General features: G+C 39.5%; 1 protein-coding gene across 1 annotated transcript in view; it reads left to right on the forward strand.

Moving 5' to 3' along the window:
• Positions 1–1786: 1786 nt before the first annotated feature.
• Positions 1787–27137, forward strand: part of LOC111404793 (proteasome subunit beta type-6-like) — a 38527-nt gene continuing 13176 nt past the window's right edge. Inside the window, exons 1-3 of the mRNA XM_023033547.1 lie at positions 1787–1943; positions 16296–16372; positions 21783–21785. Of these exons, the coding sequence (XP_022889315.1) occupies positions 1787–1943; positions 16296–16372; positions 21783–21785 (237 nt within the window). The remainder of the gene's footprint in view (positions 1944–16295; positions 16373–21782; positions 21786–27137) is intronic.

Below are 27137 nucleotides of genomic sequence, written 5' to 3' on the forward strand. Positions count from 1 at the left end.
ACCAACACTTCCTAAGAGCACTCCAAGAAGCTCTTTATAAGTGAAATGGTCTATTTTAATGAGTTAACCCCTAAAATTATATTTCAACATACTCTTCAAATTAGTATTTTAAAATAGAGAGAGTTTGACTCTCCAATTTTAAATAGTCGAACTCCCTCTCTATAATTACATGCATTCAAAATATTTCAATTTTCAATATTTCGTATATTGACCCAATTAAATAATATATAAAAAGAAAATACAGCAAAATAATTTAATAATTTATATTGAAGATGGTGAAAATAAAAAATAGAGAAAAATAATAAACACATATTGGCTGTGTTAGAGTATTTAAAATGAGAGGTGCTACATGTAAGCCAAACTTGACACCTGAGTATATAGCATCTCTCTTGTGAGGGGGGCTTGCGATCTTTTTTATTGGACGCGGGCCCCCTCTCTTGTGAGAGGGCTGTACACAGAGCTGTCAAGTTCGGTGTACAAATATCAAATTCCTTAAAATTTCCTATTATCTAATTTATAAATGCTCTCTAAATTACAAAATATACTTTTTGAAAATAAAAAACCTCTTGAAAATGATTCAACTCTCTAGAATATCATATATTTCTCATTGTTTTACATCTTGGTCTATGGCATGGAAAATTTCTGTCGTTCCTCCATTTATCCAATTAGCTTAAAGTCCTATACGTATGATATCAAAGGATCAATAATTGATGTCACACACACACACACACACACACTCTCTCTCTCTCTCTCTCTCTCTCTCTCTCTATATGATCTTCTGTGCATAACATATGTCACCAATCAATTGATGAATAAATTAATTATAAGTTCCATAAATTTAACGATTCATCAATTTAATGGTATACTGATGCATTACACAACTACATTGCGCCGATGTAAAGCAAGGTCATACACGTAGAATGGCAATAATTGGACAACTATTTTTTCATATCAAAAGATATATAGAAGGTGCAATAGTCATTTGTTCCAAACTGTCATTTTGGAAATGCCAAAATATAAGTTTCATCACCAATCTTTACCCATCGTTACACTTTTCTCCTCTTTTATGTTAGACTTTTAATTTCAATCTTCTATTGATTAATGCAATTCCTCCTTACTAACGATTTTCATCCAAAAATTCTTTTAATCAAGAACGAGAAGATAATGTTAAATATAACTTAAAAAATAAAAAAAATATGATAATTTGTAGTGAGAAAAAAATGTTAAAAGAAAATTAAAACTTATCTTCAATAAACTAAAATAAAATTAAAAAAATTATCCCATTGTTTTTTTTTAAATTTAAATTTAAGGGCAAACATTGTCTTTCTAAGATTGACTAACATAGTACGATGAACTTTTGGATGTAAACCATGGTAAAAAATTTTATAAAAAAAATTGAGGGGAAAAGTGCACAAGATATAAAAGTTGAGTACGAAACATATAATTTAGCCTTTTGAAAATACCGCAACAAATGGCCCACATTCTATGGGAACAACCATCATCGGCGTCACCGACAGTGGGGGCGTAGTTCTCGGCGCCGACTCTCGCTCCAGCATGGGCGAACACTTTTGAAAACCCCACCAAATAATCTCTGTTTTTTGTTTTCCTCGATGTTCAGAATTTGATTTTACTGAGATGTTCAATAAAATTTGAATTCTGGACATATAATTTGTAGGAATGTACGTGGCGAACAGGGATTTCTGTCGAAAATGTCTGCCAATAAATGTTGGAAGTGAGAGCTCGTCATTAAATAACATCCAACAAGAAATAAAATAAAAATTGAGTCATGACTTATGAGAGTGAACTCCGAAAGAGGAGTAACATGGAAAGTCATTGTGATTATTCTTGCCTTCTATATCTGAGCAATGCATTTACATTCTTCCGATCTCAGGCAATAGATTCACAGATTGTTTCAGATTACGTTCGCTACTTTCTCCATCAAATGAAAAAGAGAAAAAGCCTCGCTCTTACCTCTTTACATTCCATAAGCAGTCTTTAGACGGATTACGTTGTCACATAAAATTAAAAGTGGTATCATATTTCTTTAATTCTAAGGTGATGACAGGACATATTTTTGGTGATCTCTTAGAGTTCAAGTACCATTGGAGACGTAAGAAAGAGAAGAATTCCCATCTATGCTTTGCACGTGATCATATGATTTTCTGCAAGGGTGTCTGTTTAGCTTCTGAATTCCAACTTCTCTTGCAATTCAGCAGGCAAAGCACCTTCAAAAGTATTAGTTGATTCTATCATTATGTGTATTACACAAGCATGCTGTTGTCGATTTTATCCCGCAAGTAAACGGATCGTAACAAGTAGTAAAGTGGACCTTTTGAGTTCAGATTATCGTTCTCACGAGGACTTTACTTTTAATGCCCAATTTATTATTTCTAACTTCTATTTGACGAAAATAAACAAAAACAATGATTAAATGTGATTTTTATTCTAAAGACTTAAAAATGCGATTGGATGCAACGAAAAGTGATTGAGAATTCCAACAATAAATGGACGTTAGGGCGGAACAATTTCACCTATTGGTCACCTTTACTTCATAAATCAAGATTCATAAAACCTAAAGTAGTGTTCGGTCGAATTCTTCTATTATATTCAACTTACCTCTCTCGAGTTCTCATTGAACCTATTTAATTAGTTTAATTCCATATCTCTACGCAAATTAAATTTAATTAAATGAAACATTGGTTCTAAGAATTCACACACGACCGCAGCAATCAATATATGTATCTCTACACGTTATATCAATTTACCGAATTTTAACATGTGGACTAAACAAATAATCCGCATCTCTACGCAATCATTGTTCACAAATCATTTAATTAGTGATCAAGTAATTAAATGTATTAAGAACAACATTAAAATCAACACATAAAATATAAAAGCACTAGAATCTCAATTGCATGAAATAAAGGATTCCAAAAGATTACATTGTTCGTCTTAAAATCAAATTTAACTACTCATAATAATTGAAGAAAAATAGGAAATTGTCTTAGAATACATCACCGGATTTGTAAATAAAGATGTAGAAGAAAAAGTGAAATTCTTGCACCAAGATCTCTTTCCTCTTCTAATGAATGCTTCCAATATTCAATTCTTAGTGTTAATCTCCTTAAATTTCTCCTTTGAGTCTCCCTTCTTGTTGTTTTCTCTCCAATATGTCAAGAACACGTGGATTGATTCCACAGATTTTTAGTGTGCGGTTCCCCCCTAATTTAGGTCTTCAATTCTGTGTTTATAATATCTTGGAGTTTAGGGAAAGATTTGGAGATGAGTTGGGCCGAAAAATAATGGTAAAAATCTAAAAAAATTACTCTCACACGGCGGTGCCTGGGCGCTACAATTTGGGCGCCTAGGCGCTGACTTTCTATCAAAATTTCAGCATCATGGCGCCTGGGCGCTGAGGACTACTTCAGTTGCATTGGACAGTTTTCAGTATTTTTATCATAACTTTTCCGTTTGATATCCGATTGAAGTGATTCAAGATGCGTTGGAAAGCTAATTCAAAGGACTACAATTTTACTTCAGGAATTATTCTCCAATTCGACCGTTTTCTATGTCAAAAATGAGTCTAAATGTGAGACGAAAACTCCGGCGCAAAACTTTTTGGTTGGAAAATGATTTATGATCATATCTTGACTAAATTTGATCCCTTAGACACCTTCCTTCATCCAATTGGCTTCTAGAACTCTCGGACCTTCATTTCAAGTTTCGATAGGACTTTTGATTAATTGCATTTTAATCCTCGAACTTTGGATCTCTTACGTTTTGGTCATTTCATCCAATTTCGCTAGCTTTTGCCTATTTCCATCCTTTGACCTCTTTTAGCTCTTGTTTTCTCCAATTCCATCAATCTACAAAACAACACCAAAATCACTTGTTAGCACTTCTAAAATACTTTCCAAGATAGCAAAATCATGAAATTAATGACATAATATAATGAATGTAAATCACTCATCAAACACCCCCAAACTTAATCTTTTGCTTGTCCTCGAGTAAACACCAAAACTCGTAAAAATAATTAATGGACACATAAGCACAACTAAGACAAACAAAATCACTCAAAATAAATTTCGCTAGATAGCTTGCCTTCAAGTCTAAGAATTAAAAACATAACTTCGATTCCATGAACCACTTCAAAACTATAATGCAAAAGTTAAATTCTCACTTATTCAATGCAAAACGGGTGTGTGTGTGGAGAGTCAAGTGCAACGCTGTACAATAATAAGTTGACCCAATTCCCGACCTTAGAAGTCAAATTTTTCCTTACTTTGCTCGCGGGATTCACACACCCCCAAACTTTTTTTTTCTCTTTCCAAGAGTGTAACATCAGGTTAAATTTTCAATACTAATTTCTTACACCATTCAAGTTTGGTTAGATTTTACTGATTGTAGTTCCACATGTCAACAAATGAGGATTCTCCTTATTTTTGACTGCTTTAACCTCTAGGAATCAACCAAGTTACTAACCCCTTATCAAAAGTCTAATCCTCTAAAACAAGTGTTCGGGGCTTAATCAAGGCATCTGATATCTATTTTTTCTCTTTTTTTTTTGTTTTTTTTTTGTTTTTTCATATATATCTTTATTCTTTAATCACTCTTTGTGCGGATGTCTCTCCCTTAAACTTTCTAAATGACCCCTGTAGCGAGTTTTAGGCCGATGACTCCCAAATCAGATGACTTTAGGGCACCAAGTTTTAAACCCTTATAGGCTTAATCACTCGAGTCATAAAGGCTACGAAGAGACGATTTATAATGAGATTATTAAAGTTGTCCTCATTGGGATCTTTTTTTTTATGCGATGATTAGTGCAATGCCCCTTATTAAACAACTATCCTGGAAAATCAACCTCTAACTTAAGATTTTCACCCAATTTTCATCCCATTAGTCTCAAACAGTCCACACAAAAATTAACACACACGAAATCCACATTTATCTCCAAGTTTCCTTACAACAATGTAATCACCCAAACGTCCAAAGTTTGGTTTAAAGCTCTTGTGATGTTTAATGGTTGTTTGGGTTTAGCATCTAAGTTTTCTATTTCAACCTATAAATGTGAATCAACATGCTCATACACAACGCTACAATTAACTCACGTGCAAAAAATAATTTTCGTTTCACAAGAAGAAGCAAAAATCTAACTCAAACACATAACTCGTCCACAATTCATAAATCAACGCATGTTTTCAATTACACATATCAATACCGGCAAGATTATCTAACACACACAAGCATGCAAAAACACGAAATGAATTTTTTTTTTAATAAAAACACAAACACATAAAATAAGCAAATCACACATAAGCATTCGAGAAACTCAACAATGTAAGCAAATGATGTCACTCCCCCAAACTTAATTGAAATATTGTCCTCAATGTGAAATTTAAAGGAAAAGGAGGAGGACTTCCCTAAAATGTCAGTATTGCCTATGATGTTGTGGTGTCTTGGTGTTGCATTTGATTGACTCTTCTTCTACATTTTCCCCCAAACTTGAGATTTATCTCATTTTCTCCATGTCCATGTTGGTTTAAGTGTTCCGTGACGTCATGTTTCTGAAAAATTAAATTTGAAAAATTAAACTCATGGAACAAGGATTACTTAGCTCAAACATCTAATAACCAACTTAATTACTCCAAGACCTATGGGTAGAAGGTGTATGGGTGATGATTCCTAAATAAACTATAAATTAAACTATCTTAGAACTTTGAAAACAAAATAAATAAAATAAAATAAAAACTTGGATTGCCTCCCAAGAAGCGCTTCTTTTAAGTCATTAGCTTGACTTGTGCCGTTGGTTTATCATGGTGGCTCAAACCAAGTTATTCCATCATTGCATTCTGTGCAATTTTCATTGATGCAGTCCTTTTTTGCTCTCCAAATTTTGATTTGTCCATTCTTATCTCTACCAAGAAGTTCTTCAAAATTTATTTTTTTATTCTAACAGCTTCGTTGATCAGGTGGCTCTTCTTCATCAATTCTATAGCAATCATTTTTATTGGGAGGTTTCTCATATTGGATGTAAATATTGAATATCTCCTGCTTGTCCTCCACCCTCAAGATTAGTTCTTCCTTCTCCATGTCAATAAGGGTTCGTCTCATTGCTAAGAATGGTTGACCCAATATAATTGGAATGTCTCGATCTTCTGGTATGTCCAATACAATGAAATCCACAAAAAATATTAAATTTCCTACTTTTACGAGTACATCCTCAACTTTGCCACGTGGCCTTGTGATTGTTCTATCAGTGAGTTGTAGCGTTATTGATGTTAAGTTGACTTCACCTAGTCCCAATTTCCTGTAAGCAGAATACGACATTAGATTGATACTAGCACCAGTGTCACACAATGCATTAGATGAATAGGAATTTCCAATTGAAACTGGTAAAGTAAAACTCCCTGGATCCTTCAATTTAGGAGGCAATTTTCTCTGGACTCTTGCACTACTTTCCTCGGTTACTGCCACGGTTTCAAACTCTGGAAGCTTTCTTTTCTTTGTCAACATCTCTCTCAAAAATTTCTTATAGCTTGAAATTTGTAGTATCGCATCTATGAGCGGAACATTGATCTGGAGCTTCTTGAGAACATCGAGGAATTTTTCATAGTTTGTGTCTTGTTTGTTCTTCTTGAGCTTTTCAGGAAAGGGAATGGGAGGCATGTAAGCTTTGTCTAGACTTGGTGCTTTGGCAGCTGATGTTTCTGTACCTTCTCTATTTTCAGTTGCATTTGGTGCATATTTTTCTACCCTTGTAGCTTCATCAATCACTTCTTGGTCATCTTTTCTTTTGGGTCTCTCTGTAGTGATCTCTGGTGATTGTACCTCGCACTTTGTATTTATGACATGAATATTTTGCTCCATCGATTTCTTTCGAAGTCTTTGGGGAAACGAAAGTGGAGGTACATATGCTTTAACTTTTACGGGGGCCCTGGGTGGATCGTTCTCCACCACTTCAATTGCCATCAACTGTTCCTTAGGATTTATCATTGTATTGCCAGGCAATGTCCCTTGTGGACGTTCTGTAAGTTGTTGTGTTATCCGACCAATTTGTTTCTCTAGTTTTTTGATGGATGCCTGCTGATTTTGAAAGTTCGTGTCAATTTGCTGGAACACCTTGTTCGTCTTCTGCACATATTGTTGAAACATCTCCCCCAAACTTGGTCTTCTTTCTTGTTGGAAATTGTTACCATATGAGTTGAAATTACGGGAGCTATTTTGAATAAAGTTTACTTGTTCCTCTGAAGAAGTGAGCATCATGCAGCTCTATATAGCGTGATTTCTCCCACAATTCTCACATGCTGAACTGGCCATCATTGCATTTGCTCCATGTGTTTGCAATTTTACAAGTAACTCTACCTGTTTTGTTAAAGCTACTATCTATGCATTGGTAGATGTTGTGCTATCTAATTCACACATTCCTCCTGCCTTTGGTGGTATCACTCTTTCTGATGAGAACATTGAATGTGTGGTGGCAATTAACTTAAATAGGTCCATGGTTTGTTGCACTGATTTCCCTATGATTGATCCTCCAGCAAAGGCGTCAACTTGAGATTTTGACAATGGTGTAAGTCCGGTGTAGAAGTACTGCACTTGGTTTCCTTGAGTGATTCCATGGTTTGGACATTTTCTCATTAGCTCATTAAATCTATTCCATGCCTCGTGATAGCTTTCTCCCTCTTTCTGTTGAAAAGTTTGAATTTTCAATATGATTTTAGCTACTCTGGCTAGTGGGAAGAATTTTTTGCAGAATTTCTTGATCAGTTCTTCCCATGTAGTAATGCTGGCATGAGGCTCCGCATCTAACCACTCCAATGCAGCATCTCTCAATGTAAATGGAAATAGTCGTAATTTAATAGCATCTCCATTGACCCCCGGAGCATGGAAATTCTGATAATTTCTGAGAAATCTGGAGATATGTGTGTTCGGATTCTCATGAGGTAGCCCGTAGAATTGCAGAGTGTTGCTCATCAAGTTAATCCAATCCGGCCTGATCTGAAAGTTATTCACCCCAAAATCTAGATACACAATACTGGAGCGCATGGGTGCTGCTATAGGTGTCAGGAACATTGATATTGGCAAATCACCTTCATTTATTTCTCCTCGCTCATGCTGCTGTTCTAGTGGTGCCATCATTCTTGCAGTCATTTGCCCAATCGGCTGAATAGGGATATGGATTTGTTGATTGTCAGCCATTTGATATTACTGTTTTTGTTTGTGTTCCTTGTGTCTTCGTCTGAAGGCACGTTCTATCTCCGAATCAAACGGTTCAAGATCGTCGCCTTGGGCACGGAGTATACAACGAACACAATTTTCTGTAAATAAAAGAAAAATAAACAAATTAAATAACAGTTAAAAAAATTAAGGCTAAAAGAAATAGTCCCCGGCAACGACGCCAAAAACTTGTTGTCGATTTTATCCCGCAAGTGAACGGATCGTAACAAGCAGTAAAGTGGACCTTTTGAGTCCAGATTATCGTTCCCACGAGGACTGTATTTTTAATGCCCAATTTATTATTTCTAACTTTACCCCTCTCGAGTTCTCATTGAGCCTATTTAATTAGTTTAATTCCATATCTCTACGCAAATTAAATTTAATTAAACGAAACATTGGTTCTAAGAATTCACACACGATCGCAGCAATCAATATAGGTATCTCTACAGGTTATATCAATTTACCGGATTTTAACATGTGGTCTAAACAAATAATCTGCATCTCTACGCAATCATTGTTCACAAATCATCTAATTAGTGATCAAGTAACTAAATGTATTAAGAACAACATTAAAATCAACACATAAAATATAGAAGCACTAGAATCTCAATTGCATGAAATAAAGGATTCCAAAAGATTACATTGTTTGCTCTAAAATCAAATTTAACTACTCATAATAATGGAAGAAAAATAGGAAATTGTCTTAGAATACATCACCGGATTTGTAATAAAGATGTAGAAGAAAAAGTGGAATTCTTGCACCAAGATCTCCTTCCTCTTCCAATGAATGCTTCCAATCTTCAATTCTTAGTGTTAATCTTCTTGAATTTCTCCTTTGAATCTCCCTTCTTGTTGTTTTCTCTCCAATATGTCAAGAACGCGTGGCTTGATTCCACAGATTTTTAGTGTACGGCTCTCCCCTAATTTAGGTCTTCAATTCTGTGTTTATAATGTCTTGGAGTTTAGGGAAAGATTTAGAGATGAGTTGGGCCGAAAAAGAATGGTAAAAACCTAAAAAAATTACTCTCGCATGGCGGTGCCTGGGCGCTGCGATTTGGGCACCTAGGCGCTGACTTTCTATCAAAATTTCAGCATCATGGTGCCTAGACGCTGAGGGATAGCGCCTGGGCGCTGAGGACTACTTCGGTTGCACTGGATAGCATTCAGTATTTTTATCATAATTTTTCCGTTCGATATCCGATTGAAGTGATTCAAGATGAGTTGGAAAGCTAATTCAAAGGAATACAATTTTACTTCAGGAATCATTCTCGAATTCGATCATTTTCTATGTCAGAAATGAGTCTAAATGTGAGATGAAAACTATGACGCAAAACTTTTTGGTTGGAAAATGATTTATGATCATATCTTGACTAAATTCGATCCCTTTGACACCTTCCTTCATCCAATTGGCTTCTAGAACTCTTGGACCTTCATTTCAAGTTTCGACATGAATTTTGATTAATTACATTTCAATCCTCGAACTTTGGATCTCTTATGTTTTGGTTATTTCATCCAATTTCGTAGCTTTTGCTTATTTCCTTCCTTTGACCTCTTTTAGCTCTTGTTTTCTCAAATTCCATCAATCTACAAAAAAACCAAAATCACTTGTTAGCACTTCTAAAATACTATCCAAGATAGCAAAATCATGAAATTAATGGCATAATATAATGAATGTAAATCACTCATCACATGCCAAAAATAAAATCTTTATATTGGTTTACTTTCCCAAGTAAATAATTAACCAAAAATTGAAAAATGAAAAGGTGTGTAAAAGTAGAAAATGAAAAGGCGTGACTGCGTGTCAACTTCGACCAAGTATTTGGATTTGATCCGATGGTCAAATTACAAAAGTAAATAGACCAACTTATTCTACTCATAGAGTAGATCATCGTGGTATATTTGAAATCTCAAAACCAATTTTGGAGAATGAGAAATTGCGGACCAAAGTTGGAAGAGATGAAGTGTTACAACTTTTCAAAAGGATGCAGGTTTTGGCCAAGTGTTACAACTTTTCAAAAGGATGCAGGTTTTGGCCAAGTGTTACAACTTTTCAAAAGGATGCAGGTTTTGGCCAAGTGTTACAACTTTTCAAAAGGATGCAGGTTTTGGCCAAGTGTTACAACTTTTCAAAAGGATGCAGGTTTTGGCCAAGTGTTACAACTTTTCGAAAGGATACATGTTTTGGCCTACACTATATTATTTGCACCCTTTCTACATCTATAAATAGAACCCTATGAACATGGTTTAGGGTACACCAATTGCATTGAGCATTCATTCTCTTATTGCAATTCTCTCATTTCTAATTCTATAGCATTTTCATACATTTCCTTGGTAGAGAGAGAATTCCGTTCGAATTCGTTGGTCGAAGCCATTTGGAGTGCTCTTATAGCTTGATGTGGTCATTGTATCTTGGGAGATGATTGTCGAAAAACCATTAGCACCGATGCGGGAAAATTCATCTTAAGGAAATAGTTATACTCGCATCGGTCAATCGCATCACTTGCATCTAATTTTTTTTCTTATTTCTGATTTGATTACTTGACTTCAGAAAATGATTAATTTTCTTTATATGGTATGCAAGGTTCAATATGAAGAATCACATGTTTTAATTCAAGAATGGAAATGGTCAGATTTGATAATCATTGGTTTGATTCAAAAGAATAACTTGCTTTCGTTCAAGAATCGAAAAAGATGAATCCATATTCATGCATTCAGATTCAGTAACAATTATTGTTTTCCTTCTCAAATTCTATTTTGGTAAGTCGAAATTACGTTTCTATTTCACGCAAATAAACGGTTTGCTTTTATGAATATCATATGCACATAATCGGTGTATTCCCCAACAATCTTAAGATGAACTTTCTTATACATATTATAGTTTATTTGCAATCGAAATCAAGACACTGCATGAATGAAATCATAAGACAGAATTTTGACGTATCATTATTCTGGTAAATGTGTTCTATTACAACATTTTAATTAGAGAAATTCATGTGTAATGAATATGTATATTATAACAGAATCGATTGTGATTCTATAGCTTGGAATCATTCATTTTATATGTTGAATTCATTACAATATATTTCAAGTTGATTTGTGGACAAACAATCTGATATTATTCAATCCTGCACTATATAATGTAGATTCTGGTTTTGACCCATTAGAAGAAATTCTAATATTCAAAGATTAGAGTGAAAAATCTCAAATTGGTACACCAGATTATATGATAATTAGTTGTGAAATTCATAATACATATGATATTTATGAACTGGTGCATACATGTTTGTGTATTGTATTTGTTGGTAGTCTCATCTATAAGTTTTATTTGTTGGCACTCTTTTAATCGAAAGTGTATCTATATTAAAAGATAATTTGTGTCAGAAGTTGCCTAAGGAATTTTGATTGGGAAGGTTGGTAAAATCTTGTTAACTGTTTGCCATATGGAAAAATGTATCTTTCCAAATTAAAAATAGTTTTTAATTCTGAAATGGTGTGACCCGTTTGAATTGTGTAGCATGAAATATCTGTCCAGATAGTATATAAATGTAAATTGATTTGTAAAGTCAAATTGCACATGGACATTGTGAATTTTATATGCTAACCATTGCGTTCCTTCATGTTTAAACTGCCTCAATTCAAAGTTATCAAGAAATAAATTTACTAAACCTATGAAAGATGCATGTTGGGATAATTTTAATCGTTCAAAGGATGTTGTCTTTGGCTTTGTCAAAATCTAGTAATACTGAAATTTATAGTTTGTGCATAATTCCTTACTTTTAATTTATACGCATATCATCCCAATAACTTTTGTTATCTTACTATGGCAAATCATTATGCATTTGAATATATTACTTACACGAGAAGGCATATTTTAATTGATAAATATGCCCATAAGGGTATTGGCATGACTATGCATTTATTTTAAGTAGGCAACTTTGTTGGGTATCTATATGATAATCATGTGAAGCGAATTAGTGTATTCATTTGATGAATCCATACAAGCGTTTGGATTTTGGATAGACCTTTTTGGTTAAAATGGTCTAGTTGGTTAAATTTTTATATCTTGTTGAAATTATACTAATTTTGATTAATGTTGACAGCCTCATTTAATCCTATAGAATCAAGTGAGATGATTTAAGTGGATATAATTATTTAGTTATAAGAATTAAGCCACTTAATTATTTGAAATATTCTACGATCAATTTAGATGAAAAGGTGCGTACTTTGATATGAATAATCATGACTTTTGGTATGATTATTTTTCAATGGGTGTGCCTCTTCATAGAGATTAATTCAAGAGGTGTGTCCTTTTGTAGGGTTCTATCTTTTGAAAAACACAACTTTTCAATGTACGGTTGATTCGTTCGTTCAAGTTTGAATATGATGAATAAGGTTAATATGTAGTTTATTATTTGACATAAAATGAAACTATCATGAGAAATGTCACAAATGTGATAAGTTGCATATCTTGCAATGCTTAGCCCTCTTTATTGAAACCAATTAAGTTGGTATATGTTTTGAAAGCATTGTTGGTATATGATAGCCTTGATTTAATTTGGACGATCAAAATTAATTAGATTGAAGTACGTTATATTCAAGTTGACGATCACTACTTTGAAAGTATATAGACTTTCACGAAGTACTCGATTTAGATATTATCTAAGAGATAAATGAATAAAACTATAAAAGAGTTGCTAAATTTTAAGTTCAAGTATAACCAAGAGTGTGGAGGGTTAAACTTAATGCTTGTGAACTTGAAATGGAAAGTTCAAAACTTATGGATGCAACATTACTAGATTGCATATGTTTTCCTAATTGAGGAATTGTGGGGGCAACTCAGTTTAACAGTTACGTTTGCTTCTATCTTATAACCACAGAACGATATCTATGAAGGTAAAAAGATAGAAAACCCTTATACTAATTATAAGGATGATATATACTAAGTCTAAAAGTGGATGAAACGGGTTGTAAAGCTGATTGTGGCGTTTGTTTAGACATGCACGAACAACTGGAATATATGAAGAATACTCGTAAAGTTCAAATGCATGGTAATGTTTCAATGATGATATTGAATACCCATGATTCTGAAATCCACTAGTAAAAGTCATTGACTAGTGTAGTGTTTGATAGAAATCTTCCAACCGTGTTTGGAAATTGATAAAGCTAATGAGGCATATAGCTTCATGAGAAGATTTCTTGGTGGCGACAATTTGCATCTATCAAATAAATCGATCGTTGGCTAGCTATATTTGATAAGATACTAAGTCACATGTAATGGTAGATCTAGACGTATAAGTCTAAGCAGTTGATCTCAATGGTATAAACTTGTGGTACCTTTAAAAGAGATTTACTAAGAAAGATCAAGAAGACTGCATATCAAAGGGAATGGGATTGGAGCCTACTACGTTAGAATCATCGTAATGGTAACCCTACCTTGTTGACCGGAGATCCCAAGATCTTGGTTCAAAGGGACAACTAAGTTATGAAAATTCCATAAAGCACTTAGGAAAATAATTTTCTAACTCATTCCTATGATATTAAAGTGCTTTCTGCAGAGTTGCAAGAGGTTAAGATAATCTTTTAATGATTCCTATATCTTGATTAAGTTAAGTGGAGTAGGGTAGAATATTCTTAATAGGAGGTCACCTATGTGGGTGTAAAGTGTAGCCGCTTCAATGAGAATTATTCAAGGCTTAAATTTTCTAAACACTCGTAGAACCAAGAAGGGTTCAGAGCCAAAATGAACCAAGTCATGAGAACCATGAACGATTTAAGGAAGACATTGTGTGAGTATCGTTGTCTTGGCTTACACTAAAGGGTAAATGGTTCAAGACATCACGTTCACCAATTAAGCCAAGTAAGTCTGATGGTATTTCACTAAGGGAGGTTCAAGGCCAAAAGCTACCTTCCCCGATACAGTGTTTTTTCGCACCCTCTCTACATTACATCATATCATCGCACTTGCATATGCGTACCTAGTTTCCATTCATGTGGGGGATTGTAAGAATTGGTTCAAATAATTAACCAAAAATTGGAAAATGAAAAGGTGTGTAAAAGTGACAAATGAAAAGGTGTGACTACGTGTCAACTTCGATCAAATATTCGGATTTGATCCGATAGTCAAATTACAAAAATAAATAGACCAACTTTCTACTCATCGAGTAGATCGTCGTGGTATATCTGAAATCTCGAAACCAATTTCGAATGAATGAGAAATTGCAGACCAAAGTTGGAAGAAATGAAGTATTGCAACTTTTCAAAAGGATGCAGGTTTTGACCAAGTGTTGCAACTTTTTCAAATGATGCATGTTTTGGCCCACACTATTTCATTTGTACCCTTTCTACATCTATAAATAGAACCCTATGAACATGATTTTGGGTACACCAATTGCATTGAGCATTCATTCTCCTCTTGCAATTCTCTCCTTTTTAATTCTATAGCATTTTCATGCATTTCCTTGGTAGAGAGGAATTTCGTTTGAATTCGTTGGTCGAAGCCATTTGGAGTGCTCCTATGGCTTGACGTGGTCGTTGTATTTTCCGAGATGATTGTCAAAAAATTGTTAGCACCGATGTGGGGCAAATTCACCTTAAGGAAAGAGTTATACTTGCCTCGGCCAATCGCATCACTTGCATCTAATTTTTATTTTCTTATTTCTGTTTTGATTATTTGATCTCAGAAAATGATTAATTTTCTTTATATGGTTTATGCAAGGTTCAATATGAAGAATCACATGTTTTAATTCAAGAATGGAAATGGTCAGATTCGATAATCATTGGTTTGATTCAAAAGAATAACTTGCTTTCGTTTAAGAATCGAAAAAGATGAATCAATATTCATGCATTCGGATTCGGTAACTATTATTGTTTTACTTTTCAAATTTTATTTTGGTAAGTCGAAATTACGTTTCGATTTCACGCAAATAAACGGTATGCTTATCGATGTATTCTCCAACACTAAGAAATGATTACAATGATCATTTACAGATTGGTGATGCCACGCAAACCAAGGTTGTAGGAGAAAGCAAGCTTAATGGAAGAATCTTGGTCGTATTGAAAATATTCTAAAATACAAAACATTCAGGAATTTTGTATATGTTAGATATTATTGAATTTGTTTGAATCTAAACTATTTCAAGTATTCTTTGGCCATGGGTACTTCTATAATTTCAGAAAATATTTATTGAGAGAGAGAGAGAGAGAGGAAGATGCTTTATTCAATTAGTGTCAAGTAATACCTCTCTTGCAATAAAGTTATTAGTTTTAGGTTAAGTAAAGTTTTCAAATTTAGCATGTTGAGATATTGCCTACATCTATACTCCAATCTATTTTTCCTTTGTGTTGACACTAATAAGCATCCCTAGGATTACCCTCAATCAGGGTGCCGTGATTGGATATTAAAATTTTCTGTTGTTCAGGTGCATACAAGTAAGGGCTGAATTACAAACATTGTTTCATCTCTTTCCCAACTTTGTTGCGAAACTATGGGCTGGTTACTGATGTTTTGGCGCAAACAATCTACAGGCAGTCTTATCAATTTTCTTTAGATGCTTTCTTTTGGATTATATAAAAAAAAATCCTTTCATGAATACAAGATTTAAATGAATGCATGATTGCTTCTTTAATAGTTTAAGCCTTTAGATGAGTTGGTTCATATGGTGTTGGACCTTTGATAAAAAAATGAATGAGCGTAAGTATGTAGGGCATGTCGAATAGATGATTTAAAAAAAATACATTTGTTCCCTATTTAGTAGCTTAAACTTTTAGAATGGAGGTGCGATGGGGGTTAACATGGGGTTAGAGTCAAGCAAAAGTCCTGATTCACGTCTCGTCCCCACCCATTCATATGCATGATTTGATATTTGATGAAAAATGTCTACTCATAAAGGAGCATTTTAAAGACAGTTTTAAATCAATATAAGAGGCCTTGTCTCCTATAGTTTAATCTTTTGAAAAAGATTGTTAATAGCCTTATTACTTTTGATTCCTTGAAGACTTCTTCATTCTTGAGGAGAACGTTGATATAAATGTTTACTTGATCCCCGGTAGAATAAAATTTTGATAGCATGGTTGTTGATGTATGATACAACTTGGGCAGCCTTCTACTGTCAAAGTTGTTGCAAACCTCGTCAGATTATTATTTTACAATAATAAGGTATGTATTTAATTTCTCTTCTTCTTCCTGTCTCCTAACCATATAACAACTGCATGTTAAAACCCTCCTGCATTTGGAAAGTACGTTCAAGGGAAATATTTTTTGTTTTGATACTTGGTGTTATGCCCCTATCTAAACCACTTCGAAAAGTCTGCCACTGCGTCATACGAGGTGTCCAACACCCATACGAAGTGTCCAACCACTTCGGACCACTGTTACGCCCCCTATCTGAACCACTTCGAAAAGTCTGTCACTGCATCATACGAGGTGTCCAACACCCATACGAAGTGGTTCTCGAAGTGACTCCACCACTAATGTTAGCGAACTACTAACGCGCTGCGAGGCACAAACAATTCTATTGAACCAACCGAAGTGTTCTTGCCTTTGACGCCGAAGCGCAATGTACTCCGATGATCTCTGTCAAAGGATCCGTCGCCAATTTTAGAAAGAGATCTATGTCAAGATCCTTTCTATCCCCAAGGTTTAATTGATTTGACGTCTCCATGGGCCTAGTTGATGTGACGTATCAACTTTATATCAACTCAACTCGGGAGAAGTTATTACCCACCCACTCTATAGATGCAGCTGATTGACGCCTATGAGCAAACGCCTCACACCGTCAGATGCATACACGTGTCCCACATCTAACGGTTCTCCTCAACTATAAATACCCAAGGTTTGACAAGAGGCAAAGGTAATGAAACTCTTATGACTTAGCTCTCCATAACAAGCAAATATATATTCTCCTCCTCACCATTTTTTGCACAATCTTGGCACTATTCCGATCACTAGATGCTGCGATCGTCGCCACCCCCGTTGGTTCTGACCGTGCGTTGACTGTGCGCAGGAAGGATTACGTGGAGCAGCTATCGATTGGCCATGTGGAGGGTCCAATTCACGAGGTCAATGGATTGGCGCCGTCTGTGGGAAACTTCCAATCCCATCTAAAGTTCTACATTCTTCACTGAAAAACCCTTGACTTATCCCAAAAAGGGGACGTTCTTGAAAAAGAATAAAGTCGAATTACAACCCAGATCATCATCACCCTTGAAAAAGGAGTAGATAAGATGAGTTCTAGCAATGAGGACGCAAACCCCAGGATGGACGCCTCTGAAAAAGAGGTGCTCTGAAACAATTTCACTCACCAAAGACCCCATCACCGGCGTCGTCGAGGTGAGAGAACGGTCACGCTCACTGAAGGAATGGTCCAAATAGCTACGGGCGTGAAAGAGATCGCATGAATATGGCGATGCATGAATTCTTCATGCAAGCCCAAGGTTACCAGGGCGCCCAAATGCCCAAGGAATCTTACCCAGCTTGTGAAGTCCCTACGTCTCATTTTCGAGAGTATATGAGCCAGCACAGAGAACTCCCCTCGAGAGAGAAGTGGGTACGGAAGTCACATCCTATGTGCAAGGGAGCCAGCCAACAGAACTGCAATTGGGGGACAACTTCCCACCAAAGTATGAAGCACAAAGGTCAGTCAGTGTCTTTGACCGAATAGGGCGAGACCATAGTAATAGGGTCCGCTCAGTGGAAAGATCAGTTCGATAAGGGAAAAAGCAAGAACAAGCACCCCTTCCACCTAGAAATAGGAAGGAGAGAAGAAATTTAGTTGATTGGGGTAGCCGAGGAAGAGCACCTCCACCCCACAGAACATGCAAGATGATGGGGACTCTGAAGGGCCGTGTCGATCTTACGAGATTGATGATGATGATGATAATCTCCCTTTCTCAAGGGAGATCCGAGGCTCCCCAATGCCTGCGAACTTCATACTACCTAAAATCTTCAAGTATGAAGCAAAAGGGGACTCGGAGAAGTACCTCACGAAGTACATGACACAGATGAGTCTCAGGGGAGCCTCGCCTGCTTTGAAATGTAGAGCCTTCCACCTAACTCTGGTCGGAGCCACTGAAGTGTGGTACAGCAGGCTGCCTCCTCTAAGCATTAGGAGTTGGCTAGAACTAAAAAAATGCCTTCTTGAACCAGTACCTCTCACGTAGAGAAGGACAGGCCCCAGTATAACGCCTGCAAGATATGAGACAAGCCCCTAGAGAAACGCTCAAAAGCTACCTCGCTTGTTTTACGGACGAGATCACCTACTACGAACATGTCACTGACAGAGAAGCTCTTTCAGCCTTGAAATGCTGCCTCAACATGAACATTTTGTTTTGCAGGGATGTGCGCAGCAAGAATCCTACCACTTATGATGAACTGGTGGAAATTATGAGAGTTGAGATCATCAGTGAAGAGATGATTGATCACCAAAATTGTGCCACATGGGGACTCCCTCGGCCTCAGAGGCAGGTAAGTCGAGGACCCGCAGCGCACCTTGTCACCCAACAATAGACCCAGGCAGGGCATACAATAGCTCCCACGTCCGGACAGGCACTAGCTTCTGCCACGCTAAATGCAGTGCCGGTATTGACATACAAGAATGCCCCTGCTGAGACGGGACCATCTAGGGGTACTGATAGTAGTAGAAAGAAGAAGAAGAAGCGGTCAAGGAAGCCCTTAGAAGGGGCAAGGTTCTGCACCTTCCACGAACTCTATGGACATAACACCAGTGAATGCAGAGATGCTCTGCGATGCTCAGATCGGAATAACCCACATCCCTCCGGGAGGGACCAACATCTCTGCAGATTCGCCTCTCCGAATAGGGCGGAAAGGAGGCAAACCCCGAAGAAGAGGATCGAGGGACAGAGGAGAGTTCGGATAGAGAGATCATGCCCCATTTTCTGGAGGCCAAATCATCAGGGAAATTGGCACGATCATCGAGGCACCTCACATTGGTGGCAACACTAGGAATGTCCAAAGGAACTACACAATGGGAGCAAAGGATCCATCGATGCTCACGTACATCGTCAACCAGTCCCAAGAAGCCAACAGGATGGCCCCGATTACCTTCTCCCAAGAAAATACACTAGGAGTTCACCATCCCCATTGTGATACATTGGTAGTAAGAATCATAGTAGCAAGAAACGGACTCAAACGCATGCTTGTCGACAATGGCAGCTCGATGATCATACTGTTTCGCTCTACCTTTGAAAAAATGTAAATTGAACATGGGCTAATCCTCATGACCGACCCACTATTTGGATTTACTGGAGACAGCATCATCCCATAATGACGAATTACTCTGCCCGTCGAGATGGGTTCAGCTCTCCTAGTGGCCCAACATTTCATGGAGTTCTTGGTAGTGGACCACAGGTCAGCCTACCACAGAGTATTGGGCAGACTTGCCTTGAAAGATCTTTGGGCTATCACCTCCATACATTACTTGTGTATGAAGTTCCCAACGGAGCATGGAATTGCTACGATTCGAGGAGACCAGATGGGTTCCAGAGCATGTTATTTAAAGCCCCTACAAAAATCAGAGCCCCGCAATGTTAATGTAATCATAACGAAGGTTGCGAATGAATCCGACCTGGATGTGGAAATGCTCGATGCCCCTGAAATAGGGCATACATCCGAATAGGAGGAAGACGTCGACATGGAAGAGGCCCCTGAAGAAGGGTACCCTCTTGACGAATTAGACCCCCGAATAACTGTCTCAGAACAGAACGCGACCCCAATGGAAGAACATGAAACTTTCTCCGTCAACTCGAAGGACTCCAGTCAGGTCCTACGGATAGGAAAGATGTTGTCCCCCGAAGCGAAAGAACAAATGATAAGCTTCCTTAAAAGGAACGTGGATGTCTTCGCTTGGAAGAAGACATGGTAGGAATAGACCCAAGAATCAGTTGTCATCGCTAAAACATCAATGCCTCATGTGTCCCACATCGGCAGAAAAGATGAGTCCTCAACCCGGAGAGATACGAGACGCTCAAAGACGAAGTCAATAAGCTTAGCCGCAGTGGCTTCATCAGAGAAGCCATTTATCCGAAGTAGATATTCAACCCAGTCCTTGTGAGGAAGCCTAGCGAAAAATAGAGGGTGTGCGTAGACTTCACGAATTTAAACAAAGCATGCCCCAAGGATAGTTTCCCACTGTCGAGGATAGACCAACTTGTGGATTCCACTGCTGGACATGAACTCTTGAGCTTCATGAATGCGTACTCAGGATACAACCAGATACCTAGGGATGTAAACGAGCCGGGTCGAGCCGGCTCGCGAGCCTAAAGTTTCGGCTCGGGCTCGGCCCGGTTAAAGTGACCGAGCTTTTTTGCGGGCTCGAGCCGAGCCGAGCAAAAGCTCGGCCAAAAAAAATAGGCTCGGCCTGAGCTTTTGCTCGGGCTTTTTACGGGCCGAGCCGGGCAGGCTCGTTTTCTCCATCCTTTTTTTTTTTCCTTCAGCTGCCTTAAAAGGCAGCAGTTTTGCTGCCTTGAAGGCAGCGACTACTGCCTTTCAAAGGCAGCAGTTCGTTGCCTTAAAAGGCAGCAAGCTGCTGCCTTATATTTAAGGCAGCAGTTTTGCCTTTAAATTTAAATTTTTTTTTATTTTTTTTAAAGATCGCGAGCTCACGGGCCGGCTCGGGCAAAGCCCGTGTCCCCAAAATGGGGCTCGGCCCGAGCTTAGGCTGGGGTCTACCGAGCCCCGAGCCGAGCCGACTCGAGCTTTTCCCGAGCCGAGCCACGGGCGGCCCGAGCCGGCGAGCCCGATTGCCATCCCTACAGATACCCATATTTTGACCTGATGAGGTGGCCACGTCGTTCATCATAGATAGAGGACTGTACTGCTACAAAGTCATGCCATTCGAATTGAAAAATGTCGGAGCTACATATCAGAGACTGGTCAACATGATGTTTGCCAAATTTATTGGCAAAACCATAAAAGTCTACATGGACGACATGCTAGTCAAAAGCCTCCACCAGACCTTTCAGATTCTTAGGAAGTACAAAACGAAATTGAACCCCCTCAAATGCACCTTTGGCATGGCTTTGGGTCAGTTTTTTGGGTACATTATGAACCAAAGGAGAATCGAAGCGAATCCGGTAAAGATTAGGGCCTTACTAGAAATGAGGTCGCCTCAGAAGCCGAAGGAGTTCCAAAGCCTCAACGGGTGGATAGCTGCGCTCAGTCGCTTTATCTCCAGAGCCACTGATAAGAGCCTACCTTTCTTTAAAGTGTTGAAACAAGGGAAGAAGTTCCAATGGATCGTTGAGTACGAGAAGCCTTCCAAGCATTGAAGAAGCACTTAGGAGAGGCGCCTCTATTATCCAAACCTAAACTGCAGAAATCACTACTGCTATGCTTGGCGGTCTCGAACGAGGTGGTCAGTGCATTTATAGTTAGAGAGGAAGAGGAGCATCAATTGTCGGTATACTATGTCAGCAAAGCACTATTCCCGGCAGAAACCCGCTACCCCGGCATGGAAAAACTGGCACTCGCCCTCATCATGGCGTCAAGGAAACTGAGGCCATGTTTCCAGGCCCACTCAATTGAAGTTCTCACCAACTTCCCATTGAAGCAGGTACTGCAAAAAATGGAAGCTTTGGGCCACCTGCTAAAATGGGCAATTGAGCTCAGTGAGTTCGACCTACGGTTCCGACCCAAACATGCCATCAAGGGACAAGCCTTGCAAATTTTGTGGCTGAATTTGCCGTAGCGCCAGAAATGGAGGCAGCAATGGAACTAGCAGAACCCCCAACATGGAACTTGTTCGTGGATGGATCCTCAGGAAAAACTGGCTCCGGAGCTAGAATCGTCTTGGAAAGCCTGAAAGGCCACAAGCTAAATTGCGCAGTAAGGTTCGGCTTCAAAGCCTCGAATAACGCTACTGAATATGAGGCCCTTCTAGCAGGCCTTAGACTTTCAAAAGAAATGCAGGTCGAAAGGCTCCTCGCAAGCAGCGACTCTCAACTTGTGGTGAGTCAAGTTAATGGGAACTTTGCCGCCAAAGACAGTAGCATGGCTACATATTTAAAATTGGTCTTGGACCTAATCCCACATTTTGAGAGGTTCGAATTGATCCAAGTCTCACACCTCGAGAACACTCATGCAGATGCCCTGTCAAAATAGGCTAGCAACAAAGACTCAGAGCTGCTAAAGATTGTCCCCATTGAACGCTTGTCGAAGCCCTCCATCTCCGAAGGTAAAGAGTTGTTATGAATAGAAAGTACCGCAGTATGGATGCAACCCACATGGCCTATCTCAAGGATCAATCGCTACCAACTTCAAGAAGCGAGGTGAAGAAGTTAAGAAGGAGAGCCTCGCACTTTGTCCTATAAGAAGATGCCCTCTACAAAAGAGGCTTTGCCTCACCACTCCTTCGATGTGTAGGAGGGGAAAAAGCCACGTATATACTCAGGGAGATCCACGAAGAGATCTGCGAAAATCATTCCGGAGGAATGGCTCTGGCACACAAAGTGCTCCGACAAGGCTACTTCTGGCCAACCCTGAAAAGGGATGCTTGTCAATTCGTTCAGAAATGTGATAAGTGCCAGCGCTTCTCAAATATTCAAAGACACCCTTCTCAAAGCCTCTCCGTTGTCAGTAGTCTATAGCCATTCGCCAAGTGGGGCAATGACTTCATCGGTCCACTTCCAAAAAGGAGAGGAAGCGCAACTTTTGTCATTGTCGCCATTGACTACTTTACCAAGTGGGTTGAGGCTGAACCTCTTGCCAAGATCATCGAGGTGAATACTACAAAATTCGTCTGGAAGAACATCATTTGCGGGTTCAGTATTCCCCACTCCTTAGTGTCCGACAACGGAAGACAGTTCGACGACAAGAAGATGCAAGACTTATTCGATGAACTGGGGATAAAAAAGGATTTCTCGATGCCTCATCACCCCCAAGCAAATGGACAAGTTGAGGTAGTGAACAAAATCATCAAGCATACCCTGAAAAGGAAGCTTGACGCCTCGAAAGGGGCGTGGATCGATGAGTTTTCCCATGTCCTCTGGGCTATCCACACAACTAGTCGAACTGCTACAGGGGAGACACCCTTCTCAATGACCTACGGAACCAAAGTCATTAGCCCTGTCTAGGTAGGAGTCCCATCACATCGTCGGATACACTTCAATGAGATCGATAACGACGAAGCTCAAACGAGCGAACTCCACCTCCTTGAAGAAATGAGGGATACCTCCTAAGTGAAACTGGCCAAGTATCAAATGAAGATGACCGACTATTACAACTCCAAAGTCAGAAATCGAACTCTTCGGTTGGGGGACCTCGTCCTTAGAAGGGTTTTCCAATCGTCAAAACCAATTGGGGTCGAAGTGTTTGGACCAAATTGGGAGGGTCCTTATCGCATTTGCAAGGAGTCCCAACCTGGAACTTTTGAAATTGAAGATATGACAGGAAGAGTACTGCCTCATCAATGGAACATCGAACACTTGAGAAAGTACTATCAATGATGAATGTATGTTCCGATCCAATCTCGATGCTGTCTAATATGTGTTTGTCACAATTCAATCTCATTTGTAACTTCTCTATCTTACTAAGTGCTAAAATTGCCTTAGTGATGGATGATGTAACTTCTCTAAGTAATGATACTTCAGTTCTTTGTGTCACATCGGTTAGTAAATTGTTACCTCAGCTCTTCAATATGTTATTAGTCTAATATTCTGTTATTGACTGGCTATTGGTAAGTGGCGCTCAATGTTTACTTAAGTGCTTGTCATTCATATACTCAAGTATAAACAGCTTAACACAATGAAAAGACAGAAGCAACAATACTTTAACAAAAATTTTCATTTCATTCATTTGAATTTGAATTACAAAAGAGGCTGAAGCCATTACAAGAATAACCCTATTCTACTGAGGCGTCTTCCGTGCCAGCCTCCGCCTCGTCTCCCTCAAGGACCTCTAGAGCTTTCTCGGAAAACCTATCAGGCTCTAAAGAGGATATGTCCAGAGTATGGTGGACCTCTTTTAGCCGACCCAATAGTCCTTGGGCACTCCAAGAGGCCAGTAGTTGGCAAAGTCAACGTACAGGGAGTGTTCCTCGAAATGATCGATAAAATTCTGCACCGCCGCCTCCCCTGTCGACTTCATCTCCCCCTTCAGGGAGGCAATCTCCTCAGCTTGGGCCTCCGTCCTCTGCCTCAGCTCAGCTTTTTCTTTATTGGAGGCCTCCAAAGCCTCTGTGGCGAGTCGGTGGAGTTCATTGGCATGATCCACTCTTCTGGTCATTGCAGTCACCTGGCACTCCACTTCATAGAGCTCATTCTTCAACCGCTCTATCTCTTCCTTGGCAGTCGCCAGCTGGGCCTCGACTTCTTTCCTTGTCTTGTCCTCCTCCGAGGCCTTGGCTCGGGCTTCCCGCACTGTGTCCCCATAATGCATCGCCTCCTCAAGGTGCTTGGCGAGGTCCTCTCTCTTGGCATTGAGGTCTTTCACCAAGCCCTCCAGTTGGATGCTTGTGATTAGGGCCCGGGCCACACAGGCATTGTTTGCAGCGACAAGGTCTTCGACGGTGTAGGAGGCAGTGTGGTCTCTTTATTTCTCTGTCTAATACTTGTTGTGGACCACCGCCATTATCGCCGTCTTTGGAAGAAGAGCCTCCAACACCTCTTTCACCAGCTCCTCGAAATTTGTGCCCAGAAGTCCTCCTCCTTCGAAGGGCAAGCTCTTTTCCTCTTCGATTACCTCGACACTTGGGCAATTGGAACAGCAGCAACTAGGGCTGTAGCTGGGCAGGAGAAGCCACAGAGGGTACAGGTGTCTTCTTCGGGATGGCCACCCCAGTGGGTATGGCGGTCTGCTTTAGAACCGGGGGCAGCTTAGCCACTGTTGGGCGCTTCGAAGGGCCAGCAGACTTCTTGCCCTTTCATGGCAAGTTGGCCTCCGGATCCTCCACCACCTCCTCCTCTGTCGGAGGTTGGACCCTCTTGCTGGCGTCCACCAAATCCTCCATCCACTTTTTGTATGTAGAGGAGGAGGTCTTCAAGGCTCTTGCCTCTGCCATCATCTTCTGGATGGTCTTGAAATTAGGCCTCGGGGGGCATCTTCCTACTAAAGTTATCTGCAAAGAAAAAAGTAAATTATTACAAGTGTAAAGGGTCTGAAAAATTATGACAAAGTATTCACTTCGGGAAATTTACCTTGAGAAGCCATCAGATCGTGCGTCACGAAGTGAATGTTCTTCCTAATCAACTGGTGTTATGACCTCTTCTTCGGAGATAGCTGGTAGATGATGCAAATGATTTCGAAGTCGTCTGTGGATATCTCACACCGAGGAAGAGTGCCTTCAAAATCAAACAAATATCAGTTACGTTTCGAACTGAAGAAGAATAAACATAAATGCAAAGTAACAGTACTCACTAAGGGTAGAATATTTCATGGGGACCGTAAGAGGCGCTAGGGGGTCCCCCTCCATCTTGTCATATCTCTCGGCAGCCCAGCACCCTGAGCTCTTCCACTTCTTAATGTAGCTCGACAGATCGAGCACGAATGGAATATTGGAACCCCATGAGGTCAGGTAATACCAACCCCTAGTCTTATCTCTCCCAGCCGCCACCTTGGGGATGTAGAGGGTTTGGAAGACAGAAAAAGGCATCTCTACCCTAAGCAACACCTCGTTCCACAACATCCAGGAACCTACCATTTGGTTCCAGGAGTTCGAGTTCAATTGGGTCGAAGCTAAACCATAAGACCTAAGGACTAGGCGGAAGAAAGGATGGATCGGGAGCCTAAGGCCAGCCCTAAGAATCGCTTTCCTAATTGCCACGTACCCTGGCCTAGGATAGCAGGCTCTCTCATCAAGTTCGGGTAGGATCAGATCTACACTGTCTGGAATTCTATATTCCGCCATAAGTCTATCCAGGTCAACACTTTTTAACTTGGAAGGGTAATCCGACGCCCCTCAATGCACAATCGTGTCTACTGGACTATCGGGCCTCTTCCAGATATTCTCCTCCCCAATTATCGCTTAGAAAATTTTGGAGGAGGTCGCCAAAATGGGCTCGTCCATTCGTACCAATTTCAGCCCTCGCCCCGAGCTACCGCTACCCTCAGAAGCCATTTTTTCAGAAACGAAGGATGTCAAATACTTACTGAAACTCACGAAATAGGGGCTCCACAGCCGAAAATGGTCAGGAAACATTGTAGAGTCGTCAGAAACTGGAGTTGTCGCCAGAAAAGGCTTGATGAACGCTGGAGATTGCAAGAGTTTTCAGAGCAAATGGAGTTTCTGATTTCGCAAAAGTGAAAAACTCCCCAAACGCTCAAGTCTACCTTTTATAGAGCGTCCCAGCTGATCTCCACTGTTGAATTCAAATGCAATCAATCTGGGCCGTCCATCGCATCATCAATCTAGGCCGTTGAAATGAAATGTCAGATTTGATCTACGCCCAAGATCTAGCTGTGACCCTCACGCTCACGTGAAAAGCGTTGCCTCGATCACCATCAGCCGTCTACAATAAGTAGCCGCAGTAGCCTTTTCTGGAAATGGGCATCGCGCACAACTGTCGCCTTGGAAATAGGCTTGTCAAATCATTTAACGTCAGAAATGTTCACCTCAGATCGAGCAGATGAGCTCCTCGCTCAGCTTTATAAAGTTTAGACGCACCTGATGCGGAATCCCCTGTGGGTCATCGCCTCAGTAGCGACGTTCCCCCCAAGCTTTACAAAGCTTTAGCCACTCCCAACACGTCCTCCTCTGTGGGTCAGCGCACCAGTGCAGATGAGCTCCTCAATCATCTTTACAAAACTTAGACGTACTTGACGTAGAGTCCATCGCCTCGTTGGCTGCGTTCCCCCTAAACTTTACAAAGCTTTAGCCATCTCCCAATGTGTCATCCTTTATAGGTCATCGCCTGGATAACTGCGTCCTCCCAAGCTTTACAAAACTTTAGCTATCTCCCAACGCGTCGTC

Source organism: Olea europaea, chromosome 11 (assembly GCF_002742605.1).
Source record: "Olea europaea var. sylvestris chromosome 11, O_europaea_v1, whole genome shotgun sequence".
Taxonomy (NCBI): domain Eukaryota; kingdom Viridiplantae; phylum Streptophyta; class Magnoliopsida; order Lamiales; family Oleaceae; genus Olea; species Olea europaea.